Here is a 25,477-nt window from a genome sequence, read left to right as displayed (position 1 = left end):
ATTGACACTCACACTTGGCGAATTTCATCATTTCACCACACTGTATATATAACTATATATTCCGTAAGAACGGGAGTATATTTTAGAACTATTATAGTGTAGAGAGTGTAGAAATTATAATATATCGAATGGAATAATAGAATTAGAAATAGAATAAATAATACGACTTACTTATTGACAATGAATTAAATTGGAAATGGCTCGATGTCGCACAACACCAAACACTTCAAAATGAGATGGATTTAATCACGGGAAAATTCAAACTGATGATTCTGTGCTTGCACGAAGCGTTGATATACCCCGAATCGGCCGCAAAACTGACAAGAGAGACGGCGAGCCGAACTGTCAATACCGCGTGATTCGGGTTAAGTCGATGAAGACTCGATCAGTGGTGACGTCATGCGTGTACACTCCGTAAACTTCACAGTGTCAGTGACAGCACCTTGAGCGCAGTGTTGCCAACTCTAGGAGATTTTCCCTAGATTTAGGAGATTCGAGTGGGCATTTAGGTCCGAAAATTTTGATCTACAGTGCTGTCTCTCTATATGCACACTCTATATGCACAGCTTTTTGTGTCGGTTGCATTCAAAATCAATTTGTTTACATTTTGACAAAGTAATAAAGACAATTATTTTCTTGGTAACTAATTTTTCTTGTTTTTAATTTTCTTAATTTTATTTTTTCTGTCTCATATTATATTTAAAATAACACGGGAAATTCTAGAACAATAAAAAAGTGATAATTTATTAAAAGAAAGAAAAAAAACCGTTGGAAATTTCAAAAAAAAGTTGTGCATATGCAGAGAGAGAACTGTCAAAAAAAGTACCCAAACTGTGCATATAGCGAGACAGCACTGTATAGGAGTTAGGAGAATTATTTAGGAGAATGTTTTTTTTTTAGAAATTATCGAAATTATCTATAAAATTTATCAGAAAAATTGCGACAAACACAATCTAACATGAAAAATGTCAACAACAGCATTGTCAAACGAAACTCTCGCTTGAATTAAAGCAGAGGCGTGCAAGAACCGTTGCGAAACCGAATAAACGTCAAATGAAACGTGTACGTCAATGGTCAAAACGTACTATATATAACAATCTTATTTTGACGTTAATTCGGTTTCAACGGCTTATGTGCACCTCTGATAAAGACTAAAAGGGTCTACACATTGGAACTGATTTCATCAAAAAATACTTCAAAAAGGTTTTAAAGAATAATTCCTATTTTTGAAGAAGTTTTAGGAGAAAAATGCTTCCACATTGTGTTTCTTTTCTTCAAACACTTTTGACAGATTGCTAAGATATTCACAAGTCCTTGCTCTTGTGATTGTTCTTCACGAAAATTTGTTGTTTCACCACTGAAAAATGTAAGAAAAGTCTTTGTGGAAGTTCCTTAGGATAGTAGTTAGCGAATTTTTGGTGGAAAATATCCCAAAAATGCAAAAGAAGTGTGTTTTTCTGGAGATGTCATTCTGGTGGAATCCCCAGCCTTGAAGGAAGGAATATTTCCACATATTTTCTTTCCTTTTAACGTAATCTCAGCTTAATTTTTTGACTTTCCCATAATATTTTCACTTTGTTGTTTTTCTTTTTACATGTTTCTTTGACGGATTTTTTTGCATCTCTATTGACTTTTTGGAATACACGAATATAACCTCAAAACTTTGTCCTTACTTTCATGAATATTGCGTAATCGTGATATTCGCAGTTTTCTGTGGATTAAAATCGTTTTTCGCGTTAGTCTCAAAAACAACAATCTTTCCGTACAGAAGTAGATCTTGAAAAATTCGAAAATCTATTTGAAGATCTAAAAAAGAGACTTTCTCACTTCTTAATACTTTCACAAGGTGGCGGAAGTTACATCCTGTTCAAATTTCGAAGTGCTCAAGTGTCAAAATGTGACGGTCTTCACATTTTTGTGAGGAAAAAAAACTGAACAACGACGTTTACTGTTCTTTTCCCAGTATTTAATCACTCCATAACCACTGAGTAACCCTTTTGCCAGCTTTTTAGTGTGATATTTGATAAATTTTCCCCAACTTGTTCGAAAATTTAGTATGAAAATTCGAAATTGAATTTGAATTCTTCGAACTTCAACGACTTTTTGTGCAAATACAGTTCCATTTACCTTTCATCCAAGACACTATTGGAGAATCAAAATCTACTTGTGATCGGGCTCAATATGTTCAAGTTCAGTGATTTTTTCGGACTACCATGCAAGCTGTATGGATTGTCCAACTACGCCAAAAAAATGTCTTACTTATAAGGTTCATAATCCCACCCCACAAAATTCCAGGAAATCCTTAGATTTTCCTCCAGAGGAAAATGAAAATTTAATGGCGATTTGTGCGATAGATCAATCAAGTTCCCATCTTCGCACACGATTCACGCCATCATTGAACACCCCATTTTCACCGTAAATTTTGCACCGGACACTAAAAGTTGCACATCATTGTTTAAATGGAACTCTAATCTACTTGATTAAACCGTTTGTACAAGGAATAAAATATTTTATAATCATTTTTTGGAACTTTTCTGAGAGATGTTTTATTGACACTAAAAACCATTTTTTTGCTTGATTCTATGAGAATTTCACTCCGGAAACGGTTAAATCTGATGAATACTTTCTTGAAAAGTCCAAATATCACCAAATTTACACGAATTAGTTTAGTTTTTAAAGCTAAAAATTGACTAAAACTTTAAAAGCGAGAAGACCACACAAGATTCCACCATTCCTCCACGGAGCCGGATATGCACAAAAACGTTTGAATGCTCATCATTGAAGATTTCTCTGTTCCTGCAGCTGCACGAATCGGGATTTAGCACAGATATTGAGCTTCAGCAGGTGAACATGCTAAAATTTTCACAAAACAGCTTCTCACGGACAATTTTTTTTTCTTTGACATGAAAAACAACACAAAAGTGAGGTTATGTCAAAGATTGTCAAAAACCAGTTGTAACAGTTGTAAACTGTGTTCGATTATTGCAGATGTGATTCTTTCATTGCACATTCAGTTTGTGCAAGCTTGAAAAATATTTTTATATCAAAGAAATGCAAAATTGCTTAAAAATTACTCAACTGCAGCCTATTTGAGTCAAATTACTTCCTGTTTATCAACTTTAAGATTTTTAAGTTGAAAAATAAATAATAAATAATAATAAAATAAAATGAAGTTTCCTAGAAAATGTGCGAGAAGCCATGTCTTCTATGTGCCATCGATGAATGTGAGTCAAGTTTGTGAATTTTGTTCCACCCACAAAAAGTGCCTCTTCAGCCTAAAAGATTTTCACATAAATCTGAACCCAAATAACCCTTCTACCCTCTGTGATAGTAGTTTTTCAGAAAAGTGATATTAATTGTGCACAATCGTCTGAAGTATTGCACAGCAAAATTACAGTTTTGAACCTGTTTTTATTTTTTGCTTCCTGAAACTAGGAAAAAAATCATTAGACTCTCAATTTTTTCAGGAAAGATGGGATTTAAGGCTAGCTATTACAATATATAGCCATATGTGAGATTCATAAAGGAATATGGGAGAAATATGAAGTGTTTGAAGGTAGCGTATGTGCGAACCATCAAAGCCTCCCCCTATAAATTTTCTGAAGCGCATTTTTGCGCAAAAAAATACTTTCATTATCGCGGTATAATAGCAAATTAACAAATTATTGTTTTTCTTTATACTGCACGTATTCTTTTTTAAATCAAAAATTTATTCGATTTGATGATTTATTTTTTTTATAATTAAAATGACACGTGTTAATATTTTTTAAAAGAGAGATTTTAAATACCTTTAAAGTCAGGAAAATATGCCAATTAGTTGGAAATCATTTTGCGTCGACTGTACCATTAAATAAAAATGATATAGGCTCTAAATTTCATATGTTCTTAGTCTTTTGGTATTTACAAGGGGTAACTCATGTTGAGAAACCCTCGTCAATTGTCCGAGAAACGCTTCGCGAAACTCGAGAAACCCACTTTTTGCATCGCGAAACTCGAGAAACCCAAGAATTGCATCGCAAAACCCGAGAAACCCAAAAATTGCATCGCGAAACCCGAGAAACCCAATGTCTGCATCGCGAAACCCGAGAAACCCAATTTCTGCATCGCGAAACCCGAGAAACCAGAAACCCTTGTCAGAAAAAATGGGAATGAGTTACCCCTTGGGTATTTAAGTTTCCGAAGTTTTTTTTTCAATATTTCTCGATTTTAGAATTCATGAAATGTTAAAATATCTTGAAAATTCCCAAGAATTTCTTTGGTTATTAATTTTCTGAAATAAGCGGACAAGAATTCTTGGCAATGCAATTTTAATTTAGGTGTATTATATTTTTTTTGTAAATGGATTCATAATATTTATTTATTTTTTTGATAAAATTAAACAATACAAAAATGAAATTGATCGGAAAAGGTTGAAGAATATATATTATCCAAAATATATTATAAATATTTTTTTTTAATTTTTGCGAATTTTAATTTTTTTGCTTTATTTTTTTATTGTAAAATGTGGTTATTGTAAGAATCATGAAATTATAATAATGGAAAGGGTTTACATTTAGCTTCTACTCAATCCCGGCAACTTCAGCAAAGACAAAAACCAAGTTCATTAAAGTCTCTCACTTGATTGGGGAAAAAGAATAACTTTGACTAATTTCCTCTGCGATCGCTAGTATCACTTCAAGGTTAGCAGAACTCAGCTGAAAAAATATATTTTTTCAGCTGAATTGAAAAAGCTTAGCATTTGGTGCTCGCTAGGAGAGGCGTGCAGGAACTGTTGCGAAATCGAATAAACGTCGAATGAAACATGTACGTCAATGGTCAAAACGCTACTACCCAGCGAGCACAGTTAGCAGAATAAAATAGGATTTTCAGCATTTTTTTGCTGAATCGGTCTGCTGGCCAATCAGCAGCTCTCGAACAAAAAGTGCTAAGCAAATACATAAAAATGGCACTGTTTAGCGCTCGCAGTGGATGATGGCAGAACTAAATACTGCCGGTAGATGGCGCCAGGAAGCATTTAGCAGCAAATTTTCTCTTTCATTTTTTTTCTTTTTCTCTCAAAATGTCAAAATGGACTTGGAATTTCCCCTGAAATTATTTATCAACTTGGGGGATATTATGATCACGATTTTTATTACTTATATTATTATAGGAATTATGCTGCGGTATGCTGCCTATAGAGAATGGTCAAATAAGAGTATTAAACATACTCCCGACCAAAAATGTTGCATTTTTTAGTGAATTGCGTCATTATTTTCCCGAGAAAAAAAAATATTTTTTTCTGAGCAAATATTCAGTCGGGGGTTATAAAATTATTCATTATTTATGAAAAATATGTTTTTTCTTTTGCAAAAAGCATATTTTCATCAATTTTCGCAATTAAATATTGGCATCTTTCCTGGAACAGCCATTGATGTATTATGCTCACAGTCGGTCACAACTATTGTAATTGATCTTGAAACAGGATTTTTCTACTTTTTTAACTTTTTTATGGTAAATAAAGTTGCAGATGCATTTAAAAAAATCTATTTAAAAGTTGTGACTCCCCCACTTAACTCTTTCGCCTCTTTTGGGACTCTGAGTACACAAAGCAGCATATGAATACTTTGTGAAAAACAATGTTTTTTTTTTAATTATTCAGAACTGATAAAAATCCTATTCTTGTGAATGATTACAAACTATAAGGATGTCTAAATGTAAAATATTTTTTTGTAGGACCTCAATTAATTTCTGAGCAAAGATATTTTTGATTTAAAAAAAAAGTGAAATTGGCTTACAGTATATGCTGCGGTCCGGAAAGAGTTAATGAGTTCAATAATGCATTTAAAAATACTACAAAAAAATTTCTATGGATACTACAAAATAAAATATAATTGTTTTATCACAATTTAAGTTGAAAAATTTACATAAAAGCGTTTTTGTTTGTTGCGGCAAATGCGGAAAATATATATTTTTTATGTTATAAAATGTTTTATATTTTACAAGTGAAATAAATGTATGATCCGTGCACGATGCATATGCATAATGTATATGCTGCACTTTTCTATTTATAAATTTTCGATTATAAATTTTCTAAAGCACATTTTTACGCAAAAAACTACTTTTATTATCGTGGTAAAATAACAAACCAACAATTATCGTTTTTTTAATACTGTACGTATTCTTTTTTAAATGAAAAATTTATTCAATTTGATGATTCATTTTTTAAATTAAAATGATATGCATTTATATTTTTTAGAAGAGAGTTTTTAAATACCTTTAAAGTCAGGAAAATATGCTAATTTGTTGGAAATCATTTCAAATAATTTTGAGTAGACTGTGTATACCATTAAATAAAAATTATAGGGGCTCTAAATTCTATATGTTCTTGATCTTCTTGGTATTTCCATGAGGTTCCGAAGTTTTTTCAATATTTCTCGAATTTAGAATTCATTAAATATCAAAATATCCTAAGAATTCCCAAGAATTTCTTGGGTTATTAATTTTCTAAAATCACAGCGGACAAGAATTCTTGGCAATGCAATTTTAATTTAGGTGTAGTATATTTTTTTATAAATGAATTCACAATATTTTTTGATAAAATTAGACAAAAAAAATTAAATTTATCGGTCGGAAAAGGTTTAAGAATACATATTATTCAAAATATATTATAAATATGATTTTTTTTTAATTTTTGTGAATTTTAAATTTTTTGCTTTATTTTTTAATGTCAAATGTGGTTATTGTAAGAATCATAAAATTGTAATAATGGAAAAGGTTAACCTTAGCTTCTACTCAACTCAGCAAAGACAAAAACCAAGTGCATTAAAGTCTCTCACTCGGTTGGGGAAAAAGAATAACTTTGACTAATTGCCACTGCGATCGCTAGTGTAACTTCGAGGTCAGCAGAGCTCAGCTGAAAAAATATATGTTTTCAGCTGATTTGAAAAAGCTTAGCATTTGGTGCTCGCTGGGTATGACAAACTTATTTTGACGTTAATTCGGTTTCCAACGGTTTTTGCGCACCTCTGATTTGAAATTTAGGAGATTTTTGGGAGATTTGAGCATCTCAGGAGGAACTGTCACCGAAGTGTTGGCAACACTGGCGTGTACACTGCGCAAACTTCACAGTGTCAGTGACAGCACCTTGAGCGTCCATCCCTGCTAAAGGTGTTTTTGTTCTGAGTGTATATAAGTTTTAACAGGATTTTCCGGTGGTAATTTGTGCAAAAATGAGTGATCCTGATATGCTGTATGGAACGACATTGTCGGTGGAATCGATTAAGGTTATTGCTGAGAGTATTGGTGTAGGAGCTCTTCCGGATGGAGCTGCAAAAGAATTGGCTGATGATATATCGTACAAACTCAAACAAATTGTCCAGGATGCCGTGAAATTTATGCATCATGCTAAGAGGACAAAACTCTCCATGGGTGACATTGACTATTCCCTGAAGGTGCGCAACATTGAGCCCCAATATGGATTCTTCTCAGCAGACTCTGTTCCCTTCCGTTTTGCCTCGGGCGGTGGACGTGAATTGCATTTTGTGGAGGAGAAAGAACTTGATCTTGTGGATATTATTCAGGCAGCACCACCTAAGATCCCCCTTGAGGTATCCTTGAGGACTCACTGGCTTTGTGTTGATGGTGTTCAACCGACAGTACCCGAGAATCCACCCCCATTGTCCAAAGACAATCAACAGCTGGATTCGGTAAATCCCATCAAGAAGCTTGAAAAGAGCAATGTAAGGGACACTGCAGGGAAACCCACCACGGGGAAGACGCACAAGCTTAAGAATGTTGAGACGGTTCATGTGAAACAACTGGCCACTCATGAGCTTTCCGTGGAACAGCAGTTGTACTACAAAGAAATCACAGAAGCTTGTGTGGGATCTGATGAAGTTAGGCGTACAGAAGCCCTCCAATCTCTATCATGCGATCCTGGACTTCATGAAATGCTCCCCAGGATGTGTACATTCATCGCAGAAGGTGTTAAAGTCAATGTAGTTCAGAATAATTTGGCTCTGCTTATTTATTTGATGAGAATGGTTAAGGCACTTCTGGACAATTCATCATTGTACCTGGAGAAGTATCTCCATGAGTTGATACCTTCAGTGTCCACCTGTATTGTTTCCCGACAGCTCTGTATGCGTCCTGAATTGGACAATCATTGGGCTCTCAGGGACTTTGCAGCACGTCTGATGGCACAGATCTGCAAGAATTTCAACACATCCACCAATAATCTGCAAACCAGAGTCACAAGACTTTTCAGTCAAGCACTGCAGAATGACAAAACACATCTGTCTTCCCTCTATGGAGCCATTGCTGGACTGTCGGAATTGGGCAGTGAGGTGATCAAGGTGTTTATAATTCCCCGGCTAAAATTCATCTCGGAAAGAATTGAACAACATCTCCAGGGAGCTAATATCAGTAATACTGATAAAATAGCAGCTGGACACATTAGGGCTATGCTTCAGAAAGTCAGTGCTCCGGTTCTCAAGACAATCCGGAATGCACCGGACATTGTTGAAGACTACAAGTGAGTTGATTTTTTCCAGGCTTTGTCGACATTTTGACTGATTAATTGTTTTTTCAGGAGAGATTATGGATTTTTGGGTCCGACTCTTCATCAGGCAGTAGTTAAGGCAAGAAGTGCTCCTCCAGCACCAACAGTAACCACTCCACCAAATAATAATAGTGTTACTATTGTTACAACGCCGATAGCTCCATCAATCAATCGTCCTCACATCCCACAGGTTATCAGTCAGCAGAGGATCGGAGGATTGTAAGTATTTTCTTCTTTAGCTATTTTTATTTTTTGGTATTTTCAACCGTTGAAAATTTATTTGAATTTGTTCATATCGAAAACGAAAAAACGAATAGGGTAAGTGTGCCAAATTCCGGCCAGCTTGCAATTCCGGCCACCTTTTTTGTTCCTCGAATTTCCATGAATTTTCAGTTTTTACGTACTCTAGAGATTATACAATGAAAAAGAATAACAAAAAATGTAGATTCGACAAACGAGATGACGTGAAAAAGATATTGGAAGAATTCCCGAAGGGCAAGGAACTATGAGAATGAAGGTGGCCGAAATAGGGCACCAAAGCTATGTCTACATTTTTATTCACTTTAAAATGTATTAAGAATGATTTTAAAGTAAATAAAGACCATAAACTTTCTACAAGATTCTAAGCAACACTCCTTAAGTAAAAAGAATGAAAAAAATCAATTTCTATTGAAGATGTTACATTTCAAACTTGAAACTTTGGCGCTTGCATGCAACTATGTCGAAATTTGGCACACTTACCCTATAGTGGCAGCGGTGGCTGGCCTTATGGCTACATACCGTACATACCCCATATTTAGCGGAGACCGGGGCAGAATTAGTCAAGGGTAGTATGACAGTGAGGTGTTATAGTTTTCCTTATATTGAGCAAAATACTATTTATTCAGAGTAGTTAATTCCCTGCCTTTTCATTGAAATATTTATCAGAGTGAATCAAAATTTCTTTCCATAAATTAGGGGAAGGGCTCATAATTTTGGAAAGCGTGCATATAAACACTAACGGCCAAATTTTGAAGTGTGATATTTTCAATACAATTTCATTCAACTTTTTTTTAAATTGTAATGAACTTTAGTATACACTCTGTTAAGACTGAATAAATATGCTTCTTCGGATAATCCTTTTTTAAATTTGTTTGAAGTTTTAGACGAATTCTTGCAAAAATTCACTTAAATTTGGAAATCCTTTATGCTTTACATTTTTATTCAGAAGAATTAAATTTAAAAAAAATGTTACCTTGCATATCAAGAATCTCCCCGGAGTTATCAGACTAGAAAATTTCACATTAAAGTTAAAGTGAAAAGTTGCTCATTAAAACTTCTAGAACCACTCGAAATCGCTGATTTAGTCAGGACACATTGCTAGAATTGCTCAATGTCACGATGGCACACGGGTTGTCAGATGAGTGTTTTTGTTTTTGAAGCATTTCAGTCGTTTGAGCGAAAATGTGCGATTTTAGTGAAGAAGAGGAAGTTTTCTTCCTGTACACTATTTTTATGTCGTGCAAAAGGACCCGCTAAGCGAGAAGAAGGAGGTTGTGGGCGAGAGATTGGCTCCTAAAGCGACCTTCACATGGTGTCGTTTAAATTCTCTGGGGCGATTTTTTTTGACATAATAATTTTCTCCGGATGACTTCGGAGGAATTTAAAAAGCTGCTTCAAATCGTAGGACTTTATTTTCAAGACTACGAAAATGTGGGAGCCAATATCACCCAAATCCCGACTGAGGTGTGCGTTCCGGCGATTTGTGGCTCAATTTGTCGCAAACGGCCTGAAAATCATCAGATCGGCTGCCTCTATTTTTGTATTCCCGGCAGTTGTAGTCCCAATTGACGGTTTCCTGATGCACAACCTCAATTAATTCGGCCACCATCTCATTTGACCACGAAATCCTAGAAGTTTATGAAGGAATATAAAATGTAGACAGAACACATTTTTGTTTAACTTTTTCTTATTACATATCCTCTGCACCGATCTTTTTCAAGGTCTTTTGTCCTTTCTCCATCTCGTGCGCGATAAATAAGTAGGTATTAGCATTACTTTTTATTACAATTTAATCACGAATAAATTGGTGAGAAAATTGTGATGAAAATTTAATGTGCAAATTTTGCTCATAATTTGCTCAATTCTAATTAATTTGCTCATGAATTATCAATCATATTTACGCTATCTTAATCTATTTAAACCAATTTTTGTGACTCGCGTTCACTTTTTTATCACTAAATGAATCAATTTCTAAAAGCTCTTGACGAAAATTGCACATTAGGACACATATCAGCAACAATTAATGTAAATCACATTAAAATTTTAATGTGAAATTCTCTAGTGTGATACCAAAAGAATTTGAATTAATTTCATCTCATTCTTGACCTTTTCCACCCTCCATGCGCCCACCGCCGTATTAGCGTTAATTCCAACCTCCAGGACTAAACAGTGGAAATGTCCTTTCTCTGGTTCTATGTTTCGGTTTTACAATATGTTTTACATTTAATTGGGGATAGACCAGTCAAAAAGAGAGCATGATTGCTAAGTTAATCTAATTAGCTGTATGGCAATTTAATTTTAACCTAATTTCATAACTTCACATAATCATCACTAACATAAAAGAGAGAAAATAAAAATAAATGAGTAAATTTTGTTGAGGAATAAGAAAAAAAATAAGGAAAACAAATTTTAAAGAAATTTTATAACTTGCAAATATTATAATAATTACAAAAGGCTGCAGTAGATATTGCTAAAAATGGTCAGTAAATTTTTAAATAGAAAAAATCAGTTTTCAAAAATAGTGAAATACTATTGACAAAATATTGCAAAAAGCCCTTAAGCGGCCCCAAGAGATTTCTGAAGATGTAAGTCGTAATGAAAATTTCACACTCTATATCATTCCTAAGTCTTTTGTCCTTTAGTGTATTTTCTAAATACAGATTTTGTGACAGATCTTTAAAATTCTGGGGCAAATATTGACAAGAATAGGGTACATTGTTTCCGTAGCTAAGAAGATATCGAGTTAGAGTAAAGTTTGGAAAATCGGACACTTAAGAAAAGGTTCAACTTAAATGGGGTTAGGGTAACTTGTACCAAATTTCGACATAGTTGAATGCAGTCGCCAAACTTTTAAGATTGAAATTTACTATTTTTAATATAAATTGAATTTTTTTTGTTAATCTGTTTTTAGGAGTGTTGCTTGAAACCTTGTTTATCGTCTTTGTTTTCACTAAAAGTATTCTAAATATATTTAAAAATGAATAAAATTATAGACATAGCTTTGGGTAGTATTTCGGCCACCTTGTTTCTCAAAGGCCCTTGGCCTTTTGGAATTTTCCCAAAGTCTTTATCACATCATCTCGGTTGTTGAAGCGATATTTTTTTTTTTTTTTTGCATTGTATAATCTCTGAGAATATGGAAAAATAATTTTTTTTGCAAATTTGAGGAACATAAGAAGTGGCCGAAATTGTAACCTGGCCGAAATTTGGTACAAGTTACCTTAATTGATGTTTTTACGAAGTTTTACTGGCCGAAATTACAAGCTCAACTGTAATTATGTAACTGCATATGGCGTGAAAATTGTTTTTTGCTTGCTTAGAAAAAGTAGAAAAGGCAACCTGGAGACAATTTAGATTTTGAAATTTTCGTTTAAAATTATTTTTTTTAGAAGTTTTGGTTTGAACATTAGGAAGGAGTTATGCTGATTAGTAAATCAATCTTACACAAACATTAGAAAGCAGCTTAAAAATTCTAAAACGGTTATCAGACCTCGAGTTTATCTATGTGGCTTTACTTACTTTAATTACTCAATAGATGAAATTTTTCGGAAAATTTTGGTCAAACTTGATACCTTCGGAAACTGAACTAGGTTCTTAATCTAATGACGGTTTAAGCATTAAATCTCTATTAAGTGTCCTAAAATTAACCAACTGGGTTTTTTTGTTTATATAATTGAGATAAAAGGAATGTAATTCTAAGGATTTCCTATAAGCTTTTGAAATTTTGCAGCAGCAGCAGTCAAGGCGGAAGTTCTAGTATATCCCGCCAATCTTCTCAATCTAGTGGATCTGATGGGCCGCAGTCTCAGCAGAAATTTGTAATTGTCACACAGAGGCCAAATACACCACAAACTGGTAATCAAATTTCTCTGTTAAAACGATATTCTAGCGATATGTGAATGTGTGCCTGAAACTGAGATTTTTCTTCTCTGATTTTCAAGTGCAATCCACTCAGGTGTTCACGCTCAGCAATTCCACAGTCACGCATGTTCCAGCCCCGCCGGAACTTGATGATTTGTCACATTTAGAGTAGAATTATCCCTGTATATTTCACAGATTTGCAAAATAAACACATTGAATTTCCATATGAATAAAAATTGTAAGTTTTTCTTCTTAAATTTCTAAGGCACTCCGGTGGCAAAATATTTTCACTGATTTGGAAAATTTTTTTAAGTATCTAGGGCTAACTCTGAAGGAGTAATTAGTTAAATATTAGGGTGCGGTACAAAAGTATCCTTTTACAAAATTATTTTTTAAGCACTTTGTTCCTGGAGGTAACTTTCCTGAGTTACTGACTTGCACTCTTCTGTGCATTGTAAGTATCTAAGGCTATTCTCTTGAGAGTTTGAGACTCTCTAGTTCCTGTTGCTTCCACCATATCGCGCAAAAGTCCTTGTTCATTCTGTAGCAGAAGATGGGGCACGTCGAATTCTCGTGCTTCTCCAGCTTCCATCACAATAATCCGATCAGAATCCATAACGGTGATCAGTCGATGAGCAACTGTTAAGACGGTGCAGTGTCTGAATTTTTCGCGAATTGTCTTCTGGATTAAAGCATCAGTTCTGTGAAAAAGTCCCATTAATTCGGAAATTTTTAATGAAATATTCCAAATAACTTACTGAGGATCAACATTTGCTGTCGCTTCATCCAGAACCAAGATTTTATTGTTGCGCAAAATCGCTCTTGCCAGACAGATCAACTGCCTCTGACCAACACTAAAATTTGTACCACCTTCGAGCACCATATAATCGAGATTCTCAGCCACTTGCTTCAATTCCACCTCCTCCAGAACACGATAAATTTCTGCATCGCCGAAGGCATGAAAAGGATCAAGATTGTATCGAATAGTGGCTGAAAAGAGTACAGGATCTTGGGGAATAATCGAGATGCAGGAACGCAATTGTTCCAATGAAATATTCCCAGTATCTATCCCATCAATAAGTATCTCGCCCTGAATCTCATAGAGACGAAAGAGGGCACTAATCAGGGATGATTTTCCAGCTCCAGTTCGACCAACAATTCCCACTTTCCAAGCTTCATCAATTTTCAAGTTGAGATTTTTCAAAACAGCTCCTTCGAATTGATTGTAGATCAATGACATCTTTCTGAACTCAATAACACCACTCACTGGCCATTTTTCTGGAGCCTTGATGGCTGGTGATTTTTCCGGTGGGAGATCAGTATAATGCAAAACTCGTTCAACACTTGTCATCTGCTGCAGAGACTCAGTCGTCTGACGCACCCCATACTGAACCATTCCCGTGAGAATGAGGGCCTGAGACACAGCCAGGCCCACATTTCCACTGAAGGTTTCGTGGAGAGCGAGAAAACTGAATGTCACAGCAGCCACAAAGGCTGTACTGATGCAATCAAGCCACAGACCAAGAGCAGTATTTGTTGAATATGTCACTTGCCATACGCCACTGTGAACATCCTGGAGACTGTCGAATTCACTGGAGATTCTGTTTTGGATTTTGGAAGAGCGAATTGTTGATAATCCCGCAAGACTTGCAGAGACATACGAAAAGATTGGACTACGACCTGAAAGAGAAACACAATTACAGTTCATTGAAATTATTGACTGAACTTCGTACGAAAATAATTTTAGACCACGCCTTCGCGTAAACAGTTTGAGCACGAAAATATTTTTTAGCCACGCCCCTTTTACGTAACCAAAATTTCAAGTAATTGAATATTCTATATTAACCCTCTAACGGTGTTTTCTTTAATATGCGAAGAAAAGTTCTAAAACAATGTTTTCTAGGATAATTATGATCCAATAAAGTCGAAAAAACCAACCATTCTTCATTTTTTTTTTAGTTTAGGCGCTAGGTGAGAAAATATAAAATTTTTTTGAAACTTTTTGCTTCTAAAATTCACATTTTTAGTTTTTTCAATTTTTTTAAATAAAATATACAAAGTAGTATCACATATCTTACAGTAAAAAATAAATTAATTTTAGTGAGATAACTTTAAATCGGTATTTTTATGGAAATTGGAAATGATTTTTTTTGCACAAATATTTTTTGTTGATTTTTCTCTGACCTGTCACACAAAACTGGGATTAGCAACAAAACGAAGAGTCAAAATGAGTTCAAACTTTCAAGAGATGTTTATAAGACTATTACCGAGGACACTATAGCACTTTTAAATAAATAAAACCTTTATTGTCGCTGTAAATGTGATTTTTGTGAAGACCGCCTGGAGGCGGTCTTACCCGTTAGAGGGTTAAATTCTTTAGGAACCGATTAAATGCTAAATCACTGAGAAATCCGAAAAAAGTTAAAATAACATTCCGGAAATGTTAATTTTACCCTGCAGTATTGATCCGAAATCTGTGTAAATATTATGCTTTTAAGGTGTATTAGGGGTTAAAGTTACCCTTTTTCATGTTATTTTTACCCTTAAAAAGGTGTAAAATTAACATTAAAAATGTTGATATATTTTTAGACCTAAAAAGTGTCAAAGTTGAGGAGAAAAAATTATCGCACCCCCGTTTTTTTCTCAGTGATGGATCCACTTGCCTTCCCTTTTTATACTATGATTTTGTGCCATTTACTACTGTCTTCAAAATACAAACTTTTAACGAATAAAAAGAGAAATTAAGCAAAACCTGATTGCAGCTGTGAAACGTATGGAACACATTTGTTAAACAAAAGAAAATATTGTTTAAAAATTAATATGGGGTACTTCAATGTTATACAATTTTTTTTTGTCCTGGTCGTAAAACCGACAACAAGCCATGCAAATAATAGACCAGAACAAAATCTCTGAATCACGCAATGCCTCTTTAAAAAATATTACCTAGCATTTCGACCAGTGAGAAATATACATTCAGAAAAACAAACGAGTAAAACTTACTCGATTCGATGTTAAATTAACTCTTTTTCGTTGTGATTTTCGATTAACTATATTTTAGTGTTGATTTTACTTCAGTTGAGGTGTATTATTCGGAAGAGTTGTTTTAACTTTTTTTTTCTAAAATTTAGGGGAAAGGCTCATAATATTGTCCGGTTTCTTATTTTGGACACTTTGAGGATAAAATTGGACATTAAAAATAAATTGATTAAAATGATGAACCTTTATTCCAATATTTGATGAATAATGAATTCTAACCTAAATATTTGTTCTTTTTGAAAGATTTTAACACTAAGTGCGTTAAATTTTGAATATGATTTGAGTTGAAATTGCTTTGTTGAAAATTCAGTGTGAGCAATTGCTTACGAGAAATATGACAGAACTTCGTGTTTACATCAGTCTTATTTAGCTGTGATGAAGTACTAACAATATTTCTTCGCTTTTTTTGAGTGATATTATTGAATATTCATTGAAAATTGTGTTGATTCACGTTAGTGGTGATTTGTACATTTGACCTGAAGTGAGATTTGCCTTGTGAATTAGATTTTTCGTGTGAAAAATGGGAAATTTTTTAAGGCATTCACCAGTGAGGTGATACTCCTTATTTTGGGCAGGTGTTTTTCTCTGGAAATTTCGTGAAGTTTTAGATTTTGTGATGACTAGGTTGGACAAATGCCTGGAGAAACAAAGGAGCATCATCTCTACGAAAGAGATGTAGCGAGAAATGCCTTGAAAGGCTCCCGGAAAGGCCAGGGAATGAGCGAATTCGCACGTACTTGGAGTACCGAAGTCAACTCACTTTAATGAATGATATGGAAAGTTTCCGGGCTTCTTGTAACATTCTACGTTTCCCTTACATGAACAGGAAGAGGACTTGGTTAGATTGGTTCATGAAATGAAGAACAATGGGCATCCTATTGAGGCGGATTAGCTGTCCAAATTTACAGCCAAGTTGTCCAAATTAATAACCAAGTTGTCCAAAATAAAAGCCAAATTCAGAGGCACAATTTTTGAAACTCTCACTCGCACCCGCGAGCTCTTTAGTGGCCGAGAGAAATCCACTCGCACACCCCGTAGATTTAAATCCTTCTGTAACGACTTCTCCATAACATAAAGTACTCGTTGCACGTACTCAAGAATTTCCGGGGTGTGCGAGTCAATTTCTCTCGGCCACTAAAGAGCTCGCGGGTGCGAGTGAGAGTTTCAAAAATTAGCCCTCAGCTCTACATATCATTTCATTTTTAAACGTATTAAAATTAAGTTTAGTAAAAATAAGACGATAAATAGCTTAATAAGTTTCTAAACAACCCTTCTGAAAAGAGAGTAAAAAAAAGTCAATTAGTATCGAAAATATCGCACTTTAAACTCAGTACATTGATGCTTATAAGCAGACTGGGCAAAATTATGAGCCCTTACCCTGCATGACAAAAGAGTGTAAATAACTCTTTTCAAGACTGAAAATAAATCGTTTAAAGAGTTGAGAAAAATCTTTTTAGGAGTTAAAATAACTCTTTCAAACCTCAAAATGAATATGTTTTGCAATGTTATGTTTTTTTTTAATTTTATCAATTTCTTTATTAATATTTTCTTGACCTCAAGTTCCCTATGTTCCGAGCGAAATATCACGTATGATGCACGCATATGTCTTCATGAAACATTATCGAGTTGATGTTTCATATGAACTTTGTCACACGAAAATCTTCTTGACTGAAGTATATTCTTAAAACGAAAACACTTAAGCATATACTTCAGTCGAGATGAAATTTTACATCGAAAAAAAGTAATAATTACATCGATATCCGACGAATTAATTCAACTCGCACGAAGAGCTCTTTCAACTCTATTTACTAAAATTTACAACGAAAAAGAGTAACAATTACGTACGATATTCGTAGAGTTAATTCAACTCTTCCACAGAGTTGTTTTAAATTTTTAGGTTTTTTCGTAGTGTACATAAAAGTGGGCGTGGTTTTGGCTGATCAAAATTCAATGCGACTTTAAATAGTGTAAACTGACCGGATTTGCTAGAAGTTCATTCACTCATTTAAATTTGTCTCCGACTCACTAGTGTTACAATTCTTAAGATTTATCCTGCGATTTTATACTATTTATAATAAAATTTTAAATATGTTAGGTTTTGTACTATTGGAGTTGCACAACACGTTTTAAATGGTTCTATTTCACTTAGTTAGAGCCTATTTCAGAAGGTGTTCCAAGTAGGATTTTTTTATTTAAACTTTTAACTTAAAAATTTTATATTAATAGTTTTTCGATTTATCTGCAGGAATTATGGAAAAATTCTGTATTTACATTCCCATTCTCTGTAGTTGTGAAAAAGTTCCAGTTGGAACAGATTCTTAATTAGACTATTCTACCCTATATTAGCGATTTTCTCGTGTCATTCTTAACAGACTGTAAAATATTAGCCACACCTCTTATTAAGGCGTGGCTACTTTTTAGAAGGGTGGATTCTTTTGAACCGAATTTTATTTAGTATAGTATCCTACAATTAAAAATTTCAAGTGAAATTTCCATAGTCCATAAAGAGGGCGTGGCCTAAAATTATTTTCGGTGGTGCTTATTTCTGATTGGCTGAAGTACACTCAGTTTTGATTGAGATTTAAGAAAAAACTGAATGAATCTCAAATTTTTTAGTAAGATACTCACAGATTCCTTCAAGTCGCTTAAGATCTTGGGATGCTGGTAGGTAGATTTTGAGTACCATGGAGAACAAAACAACTGCCAATGCTAGAGCTACTAGAAGATAGGGATTGACAATGCTCACCATGGCTAAAATACCAATCATCACTAATCCAATTTGTACTGAATCCATCATTGCTTTTGGGAGCATCTCATCAATTGCACCCATATCTCGCGAAAATCGATTTAGAATCCTTCCAGAAGGATTAGCATCGAAAAACAGCATTGCCGAATGTAGGATACTGCCGAACATTTTATTGTGAAGTTGTTTGGATGCTCTCATGCACAGATTGAAAAACATCCATCCACGAATTGTCGTCATCTAAAAGAACAGGAATAATTAACGCTTGAATGATTTTGTACGATAAAATCAATTCTTACAAAAATAACTCCAAGAATCAGGAGACCGTAGATTATGAGGCATTCTTCTGTGGTAAAGAGAGTAACACGATCGAGACTCCGCAGGAATTCTTGTTGAGTCCTATATATTTTTTAGGAAATATTTTAAAAAATTAGTAACTAAAAATTATTTAATTGACTAAAAACTAACCAGAAATTGACAAAGTAATCTGAACCACTCGTAACAACTTGGGAAGAAATGAAGACAATCAAAAGGATGAGTAATCCGCAGCAGTTGCTCCCGGAAAAGAAATACCGTTTCCATACTTTAATGGAAACATTTCCTGCCGCTTGATCTTCTTTCTCTTCTCGATCATCCTCTTCATGAAAATCTGCAGAGTCCTGCAAATTAAAACAAAATCTTTGCATAAAGCAAATCATTTTGTCTGGAAATTCCGTCTTTATCATATTGTGCCCTCTTGAACAGTGTAATATATCGTTTTCAATTGTTTGAATTGAATAAAGTATCTTCGTCTGCGTCAATTAATATTGCAATTGAAATGCCTTGTTTCCAATTCTGTGAGTTTATGCTATTTGTAACATTAGCATAAGAATACTATGAATTCTACTAAGTAAAATTTTTCGATTGAAATTTATTATGTAAGTATTTTGTCATTGTGCGTGCATCGATATGGAATATCGCAAACTTTCAAATTTTAATTTTTTATCTATTTTTCTAGTCTTTTTTATTTATTTTATTCACTACACTCTTCACTGTAAGGGTCCTATAGGCTCTTCACTTCCTTCACTACTTATTATGCTCCAATTGTATTTACGCAATTAGATCATAATTATGACTTCTTGCATATGCACTTTTGAGTTCAATCTAGAAAAATAACAGGAGGAAGAAATACAACCAAAAGAGATCTATTAGAAAATAGGCCCCGCCCATAATCAAAAATTTTCGTTAAGTTATTTTAGATAGAGATATTACTCTCTCCGATTAACTACTAGAGCCTTTACTTCAATACATGGATATAATTGACTGGCAAATTAGCCGAAAACTAGTCTATAAGAATAATGAACCACGCCCCTAGAACATTTTTAATCCAAAGAATTTTTCATCAGGAATTTTGAATATCTACTTGTCAGGGTATATACATTCTAAGCAAGTACTCTTTCACGTCTATATGGGAATGAAAATAAATGAAGAATGATACATAAAAAAAACTCCACGATAAAATAAGCCACGCCCCCTAAAATGATTTTAATTAAAAATTTTATATGACATCATGTAAAAACTGTCCCAAGGCAACCTCTTCCATACGTCGTCGCTGTATTTATATTTTAATTGTTTTCCATAGTTATTTAATTATTGTATGTCGAAATTTTCGTTATAACACCCAGCTATGGTCGCTCGAATTTACTGTAATTTAGTGTACCAAATTTTAGCTTAGTTGCATGTAAGAGCCGAAGTCTTAAGTTTGAAGTGCAATGCGAGTATTGATTTTCGGGAAATATCGTGACGATATTGATATCGTGACGATGTTTGTCCGTCTGTAAGTCCGGCTGTCCCCAGGTCTAGAGGCCAAACGATAAAAGATAGCGACTTGGGATCTTCGGGGCACCCCCACCCCTAAAAGTCGACCCAAGGATCATTAACATGACCCTCATTTCCCCCTCCCCACACTCCTCCCCTTCCCCTACAAAAACATTTTTTTGGGATTGATCGAAAATGCGTCGTGCGATTTTCTTCATTTTTGGATATATTTTAGAGATTATACAGGCGGATATTTAGTCCTAACGGAAATACCGTTGGATTACTCCTAATAACGATTTTTCAAGGTCAAAGTTTAATAAGGTCTAGCGTATATTTCATCCGAATAATATTATATTTGGACTCGTTTGAAGGGTCTTGAAATTTTTGATAAAAATAAATTGGTTTCAATCGGTTCTGATCCGTTTCCAATCGATTCTGAACAGTTAATGAACTGGTGTACAACAAATAATAACTAATTTTTACTCAAAATTCAATTATATTAGGGTAAAATGGGGTAATTTGGAACCATTTACAATTTGGGACATTTGAGATTTTCTTAGTATTTTAGATATTCAAAAAGAAGAAATCTGTTCCTTTTCTTAAACGTTTTTTCTTCTATTTTGCAGTCTTTGTTTTCTCTTTGCTCATCTGAAACAATGAGAAAATCTCAAGTGTCCCAAATGGTAAATGGTTCCAAATTACCTCATTTTACCCTATTTACTCCTGGTCCAAATAGGTTATAATGCCCAACACACAATAACTTTTATTTGTAAATATGTTTTCAAAATTTCCTATGAGAAAGAGCGAGATGACTAGATCTAGATCTCACTCAGTCTCATTGAAATGTCAAAAACATGTTTACAAAACAAATGTTATTGTGCGCTAGTCATAAACCTATAAATAATATTTGTCCACAATCAATTCTATTAACTCTTAAAACTATTTTGTGGGATTTTTTGGAGTGATTTCGAATGTTCGCCTGGACTACCTCTAAAACATATCTGAAAATCATTGAAAAAGCTTGGGCCAATTTTGAGAAAAAACGAAAAATCATGGTTTTGAAGCGATATAGAGGGGGGGGGGGAGGTGAAAAAACGTTGAGATATTGTTTTTTTTATTGGGGTTCATGTAAGACTGGAATTCGATATCTCTTACCGTTTAAGCTCCAGAACAGTGAAAAGTTGAAAAATAAAGACGATTATATAACTGCTCTCTCTTTGAGTTCGAGCAGTAAAATATAGACATAACTTTGGGTAATATTTCGGCCATCTTCATTCTCATAGTTCCTTGCCTTTCCGGAATTTTTCCGAAGTCTTTTCGTTCGTCGAAGTAACGTTTTTTGTTATTTTTTGCATTATATATTCTCTAGAGATCTAGAGTATGAAACACACACAAAATAATGGAAATTTGATAAACAAACGAAGTGGCCGAAATTGCAAGCTGTCCGAAATTTGGTACAGTTACCCTAGTAAATTAAGGATTTTTTTTGATTTTTCCCTCAATAATTAAAACCATTTCAGAAAATATTAGAAGTATGGAAAATTAAAAATAAAATTAAAAGTAATTTAGACTTACCAATTTGCTCTGTTTCGATGATTCAGAAGAGGATCGTTTCTTAATGCCAACATAGCCGTCTATGAAGGGTATATCTTCATCGTCACTTTCAGCTTCAAGCGATGATACGGAGGGATGTTTAACTTTCTCAGGTGTACGTTCCTCTCTCTGCAACAATTTGGCAAAATCCAAATTGCTGTTTGAAAGTTCTGTATAGGTGCCTTGTCGTGAAATTTTTCCCTGAAAAGTGAAAGTGTATTTTGTGAGAGGAATTTATCTACACTGTTACTATTACTTACACTATTACTTTAACATTTTTTGGGTGTAAAAATATATCAACATTTTTTAATGTTAATTTTACACCTTTTAAGGGTAAAATTAATATTAAAAAGGGTAACTTTAACCCATAATACACCTAAAAAGGGTAATATTTACACCGTTTTCGGATCAATACTGCAGGGTAAAATTGACATTTCCGGAATGTTATTTTGACTTTTTCGGATTTCTCTCAGTGCATGAGTAAATGCAAAAATCAATATACAACAAAACTCACATTGTCAATGATAATGATCCAGTCAGCTGATTTGAGATAGTGCACCTGGTGAGTGACCAGAAGACGTGTACTTTTATTGCGTGCCAGACATCCATTCGATCCGATGACTTCGTCGAACAGATGTCGGCCCACGTGGGCGTCAACGGCGCTCAGTGGATCATCGAGAAGGTAGACCGAGGCTTCACGATAGACACAGCGTGCGAGACTTATTCTCGCTTTTTGACCACCAGACAGAGCGGCTCCTCGTTCGCCCACCATCGTCTGATCACCATTGGGAAGCTGCTCGAAATCTGTGAGGAGAGCACAGTGTCGAACAACTTCATGGTATCGGCGTCGATCGTAGGGCTGACCGAAGAGGATGTTGTGCCGAACGGAACCTGTGAAGAGCCAGGGCTCTTGAGATGCATATGAAAGGGCACCATTGATAGTGGCTGTTCCTGTGTGAATTGGCATCTCGCCGAGAAGGAGCTGCAGTAGACTACTCTTGCCAGATCCTACTGGTCCAATGACAGCACACAACTGTCCAGGTTTTACGCTGAAGCTCACATCTTGGAGAGTCTTGACTTTTTCACTTTCCCAAGTGGCCGATAAATTAGCTAATTCAATGGCTAAATCGGCATCTTTTGCATCTTCATGGTGGTTCAGGCCCTGGACAACTTCATCCTGCTCTTCAAATTTCAAATAATCCCCAATTCTCACCACTGAAACACTGGCTTCTGCCCATAGGGACAGGGCTAGTGGATAGAAAATTGCCGCTGTGAGCTGAAGAATATTGAAGAATTGTGCCATGGAGAAGACAACGTCCGCCGTGATGGGATATCCCAGATAGACACAGGCAGCTATTGTGATGAAGAGAGTTGATCTCTCGGTGAAGACCATTGTGCTGAGATAAATTCCTCGAATGTAGGAAGCTCTCCGGATTTGTTTAACTTCACGACGTCTCGCTTCGGCTACGATTGCCTGAAAGGGAATCTCCCAGGCATATGTTTTGATCAATTTAATTCCCTGGATCAGTTCATTCATTATTCCGACTCTGTGATCAGTTCTCTTGGCCACTTTCACCCTCAACATCGAACTGAGACGACTGAGGCCAGTTTGGACAGGAATTGTCTTGAGCAGGAGACCAACAACACCCACCAAGGATGCCAGGCCAACTTGCCTCCAGATCAGGTAACTTATCAGGATAGATTGGAAGGGCAAGATCCATACATAGTGCATAAATTGGAAAACAAAATCCAGGCGACTTACATCATTGGACAGGAGATTCACCAGGTAGCCTGTAGATGTCTGTCCTGCGGCTTTCTTTGACACTCGTAGCGTTTTCCGGTAAATGAGGGCACAGCAGGCTATCCGGAGACGTGCTCCTAGCATTCTCAGTCGCAGATCCGCATGATGGTTGATGATACAGGCCAGGAAGGTTAAACTGACCACTCCAGCTGCCAGGCAGTACATATCATTCCATACCGTTGAAGTCCACTGGGACTTTGTGGACATTTCCAGTGTTTCCATTGCTCCATCAAAAGTAATTTCCGGCGGAGAATCAATCAAGTTACCTGTTGCATTTTGAACAATTGCCCGTGTAGTTCGATTAAAGTGGTCATCATCTGGATTCACTGACAATCCCACAAGGAATTCTGTTGTTGGAGGACGCTGGAATTGTAGAAGAAACTGAGCGAGAACAACAGGCAGAGAAGATCTGTAAAGAAAACAAGAAAAACATATTAGAAATTGTTCTGTCGGTTCTGTCAAAATCAGAATTCATTTCTAGATCCTCACTTAATTAAGACAAAGAGGAAAATGAGGAATCCATCGAGGAGACAAGGAGAAAGATACAGTCGAATAATTGCTGATCTCAAATTGGGTTCACGGTGTTCCTGATTGGCTTTCTGGACTTCTCTCTCCCATTCCTGTTCGAGTTTGTCACCTAATTTGTCCGATTGATCCTTCTTCAGGCACTCTGTGAGATCCTCCTGAGACAGTCCTCTTCGTGAGGCCTGAAATAGCACGGGTATTGTCCAAGTGAAGAACAATTGGGAGAAGATTGAAGCTCCAGCACGAGGATTTTTCTTTTCCGGCTTTTTCGAAGAATCCATGCCTATGGGAGATTAGAGAAAGTGTAATGAGAATACTATGTCAGCTGCTGGCATCTCATGGAAGGGTAAATATTTACAAACTCAAAGACAATCGCGTGCACTTGATTTAGAAAAATGTGATAGAAATAGGGCACAGAGAAAAAGCACCCAGGCTCAAGATTTAGATAAGAATTACGCAGAATTACTATAAATGCAAGATTAAATGGAACAGAAATTTTTTTTTGATGGAGTTCAAGGCTTCAATTGAAGGTCTTATGCTCCTGTGATTATGTTCAATATAAATTTATCTTACTCCCTGTCTTCCTATTGAGACACACAAGCCTTTTTTACATGAACTTCCACAGTTTTATGTGCTTCAATTCACTGAGAAATACTGTCCGTTTAACCTCCAGGCCAGCTCTCGTGCGAGGAAGCCTTGTCTTTCGCATGGAGCACGCACACTGACTGACGATATAGTAAAATGCCGGTACATTTGTGGTGCTCACACAGTCAGTGGCGTAGGTAGCACATCTAACAAAAATACGTAAACTTGTTTAACCCTTTAAGAACCACAAAAAAATCTGTTGAGCATAACAGAAAGAAGTTCATTTCTATTATTTTTAATAATTTTTTTCTTTTATAATAAATGTTAGCACTAGCTTCTCCTCGTCTCTCCAACAGTTAAACTCCCCGTTGGTATTTGAATTTGACATCATAGATGTATTTCAGAGCGGCGCCGATTTTTCCTAAGAGCATTCCTACACTCTGAGAGAAATCCGAAAAAGTTAAAATAACATTCCGGAAATGTTAATTTTACCCTGCAGTATTGATCCAATATCGGTGTAAATATTACCCTTTTTAGGTGTATTAAGAGTTAAAGGTACCCTTTTTCATGTTAATTTTACCCTTAAAAAGGTGTAAAATTAACATTAAAAAATGTTGAAATATTTTTACACCTAAAAAGTGTTAACGTTACTAGGATAAAAAGTTAATCGCACCCCTTTTTTTCTCAGTGTAGTGTTAGCCCTGTGAGGAATTGAACGCTTTTTGTGGAATTTACA

General features: G+C 35.2%; 3 protein-coding genes across 6 annotated transcripts in view; 1 reads left to right on the top strand and 2 right to left on the bottom strand.

Annotated features, from left to right (window-relative positions):
• Nucleotides 1–329, bottom strand: part of LOC129799216 (sodium-dependent phosphate transporter 2) — a 39,414-nt gene extending 39,085 nt beyond the window's left edge. For all 3 annotated transcript variants that reach the window (XM_055842919.1, XM_055842911.1, XM_055842927.1), the window contains exon 1: nt 172–329. The gene's annotated coding sequence lies outside the window, so the exon portion shown is untranslated. The remainder of the gene's footprint in view (nt 1–171) is intronic.
• A 6,775-nt stretch (nt 330–7,104) lies between these two features.
• LOC129799199 (transcription initiation factor TFIID subunit 6) lies at nt 7,105–12,897 on the top strand. 2 transcript variants are annotated; one of them, XM_055842891.1, is made up of 4 exons: nt 7,106–8,512; nt 8,570–8,758; nt 12,531–12,655; nt 12,742–12,897. In XM_055842891.1, exons 1-4 carry the CDS (start codon nt 7,209–7,211, stop codon nt 12,831–12,833), a joined length of 1,710 nt encoding a protein of 569 aa, XP_055698866.1. In that variant the 5' UTR covers nt 7,106–7,208; the 3' UTR covers nt 12,834–12,897. The 2 variants fall into 2 exon arrangements, with proteins under 2 accessions (XP_055698874.1, XP_055698866.1); XM_055842899.1 differs by having other exon boundaries at nt 7,105–8,512; nt 12,514–12,897.
• Nucleotides 12,824–24,890, bottom strand: LOC129799193 (ATP-binding cassette sub-family C member 4). The gene is made up of 9 exons (XM_055842878.1): nt 24,730–24,890; nt 24,121–24,439; nt 22,345–24,040; nt 21,813–22,031; nt 18,909–19,099; nt 18,740–18,839; nt 18,326–18,680; nt 13,420–14,341; nt 12,824–13,362 (listed from the first exon to the last, which is right to left on the bottom strand). The coding sequence occupies exons 2-9, from the start codon at nt 24,435–24,437 to the stop codon at nt 13,089–13,091; spliced, it is 4,074 nt and encodes a 1,357-aa protein (XP_055698853.1). The 5' UTR covers nt 24,438–24,439; nt 24,730–24,890; the 3' UTR covers nt 12,824–13,088.
• Nucleotides 24,891–25,477: the final 587 nt, after the last annotated feature.

This window comes from Phlebotomus papatasi, chromosome 1 (assembly GCF_024763615.1).
Source record: "Phlebotomus papatasi isolate M1 chromosome 1, Ppap_2.1, whole genome shotgun sequence".
NCBI lineage: Eukaryota > Metazoa > Arthropoda > Insecta > Diptera > Psychodidae > Phlebotomus > Phlebotomus papatasi.
The sequence above is the reverse complement of the archived record's forward strand: the minus strand, read 5'-3'. Positions and strand labels throughout refer to the sequence as shown.

What these genes read in the sequence shown, in the direction of transcription:
- LOC129799199 (XM_055842891.1), top strand. Translation starts at nt 7,209, where the DNA reads ATGAGTGATCCTGATATGCTGTATGGAACGACATTGTCGGTGGAATCG. An exon ending in GACATTGTTGAAGACTACAA is followed by an intron (nt 8,513 to 8,569) that starts GTGAGTTGATTT and finishes TTGTTTTTTCAG; the next exon opens with GAGAGATTATGGATTTTTGG. An exon ending in CAGCAGAGGATCGGAGGATT is followed by an intron (nt 8,759 to 12,530) that starts GTAAGTATTTTC and finishes GAAATTTTGCAG; the next exon opens with CAGCAGCAGTCAAGGCGGAA.
- LOC129799193 (XM_055842878.1), bottom strand. Translation starts at nt 24,437, where the DNA reads ATGGATTCTTCGAAAAAGCCGGAAAAGAAAAATCCTCGTGCTGGAGCT. An exon ending in GGATCATTATCATTGACAAT is followed by an intron (nt 22,032 to 22,344) that starts GTGAGTTTTGTT and finishes TTCACTTTTCAG; the next exon opens with GGAAAAATTTCACGACAAGG. An exon ending in ACAGCAAATGTTGATCCTCA is followed by an intron (nt 13,363 to 13,419) that starts GTAAGTTATTTG and finishes ACTTTTTCACAG; the next exon opens with AACTGATGCTTTAATCCAGA.